The sequence below is a fragment of the Capsicum annuum genome, unplaced genomic scaffold, assembly GCF_002878395.1.
Source record: "Capsicum annuum cultivar UCD-10X-F1 unplaced genomic scaffold, UCD10Xv1.1 ctg6673, whole genome shotgun sequence".
Taxonomy (NCBI): Eukaryota; Viridiplantae; Streptophyta; class Magnoliopsida; order Solanales; family Solanaceae; genus Capsicum; species Capsicum annuum.
The window spans coordinates 1-1091 of NW_025876114.1; the positions used below are offsets into that span (position 1 = coordinate 1).

Genomic DNA, 1091 nt, shown 5'->3' on the forward strand with positions numbered 1-1091 from the left:
GATCTTCTTTGCTAAAACATAGCCATTCATATGCGAACCGCACACCCCCGAATGTACCTCATTCATGATTCTTTCAGCTTCCTGAATATTAACACATCTCAACAAGTTCAAATCTGGGGTTCGTTTGTACAGGATCTCCCCACTTAAGAAGAAACCATTAGCAAGTCTCCTAATGGTTCTTTTTTGATCTGCTTTGGCGTGTATTGGATATTCTTTTAACTTTAGGAAGCATTTGATATCATAGTACCAAGATTCATTATCTGGTTCTGCATCAATTATATTGCAATAACCATGTTGATCTCGTATCTGTATCTCTAATGGGTCGAAATGCGTATTTCCTGGGTACGGGAGCATGGAAGCTAGGGTAGCCAGGGCATCAGCCAGCTCATTATGGGATCTGGGAATATGTCTAAACTCGATATACTCAAACCTTTTGCTAAGGTCCTCTACGAACTGTTTGTACGGAATGAGCTTGATATCTCTCGTTTCCCATTCACCTTGGATTTGTCGAATGAGTAATTCAGAATCTCCCAACACCATTAGCTTGTGCACATCCAGATTTATTGCCATATTTAACCCCATGATGCAAGCTTCATATTCTTCTGTGTTATTAGTACAAAAGAAACGGAGTAGTGTTGTGGCGGGATGATGATGCCCGGTCGGTGAGACAAGAACCGCCCCAATTACTGCTCCTTTGACATTGACTGCCCCATCAAAATATAATTTCCATGCATACATTTCATCTTGAACTTCTTCCTCAACTGAATTTACCTCTTCATCAGGAAAGTAAGTTTGCAAAGGCTCATAATCATTGTCAACTGGGTTCTCTGCCAAATGATCGGCTAATGCTTGCGCTTTCATAGCGGTACGAGTAACGTACACAATGTCGAATTCTGTCAGTAAAATCTGCCACTTCGCCAATCTGCCTGTGGGCATAGGTTTTTGAAAAATATACTTTAAAGGATCTATTCGAGATATCAGGTAGGTTGTGTAGGACGAAAGATAGTGCTTCAACTTCTGAGCAATCCAAGTTAGGGCGCAACATGTCTTTTCTAAAAGTGTATATTTCCCCTCGTAACTCGTGAACTTTT

General features: G+C 40.8%; 1 protein-coding gene across 1 annotated transcript; it reads right to left on the minus strand.

The window, feature by feature from the left end:
- Positions 1-3: 3 nt before the first annotated feature.
- Positions 4-596, minus strand: LOC124893875 (the record flags this gene model as incomplete). The annotated part of the gene is made up of 1 exon (XM_047404715.1): positions 4-596. A coding segment is annotated over exon 1 (579 nt), but the record flags the coding sequence as incomplete, so codon positions are not given.
- Between the last annotated feature and the right edge of the window lie 495 nt (positions 597-1091).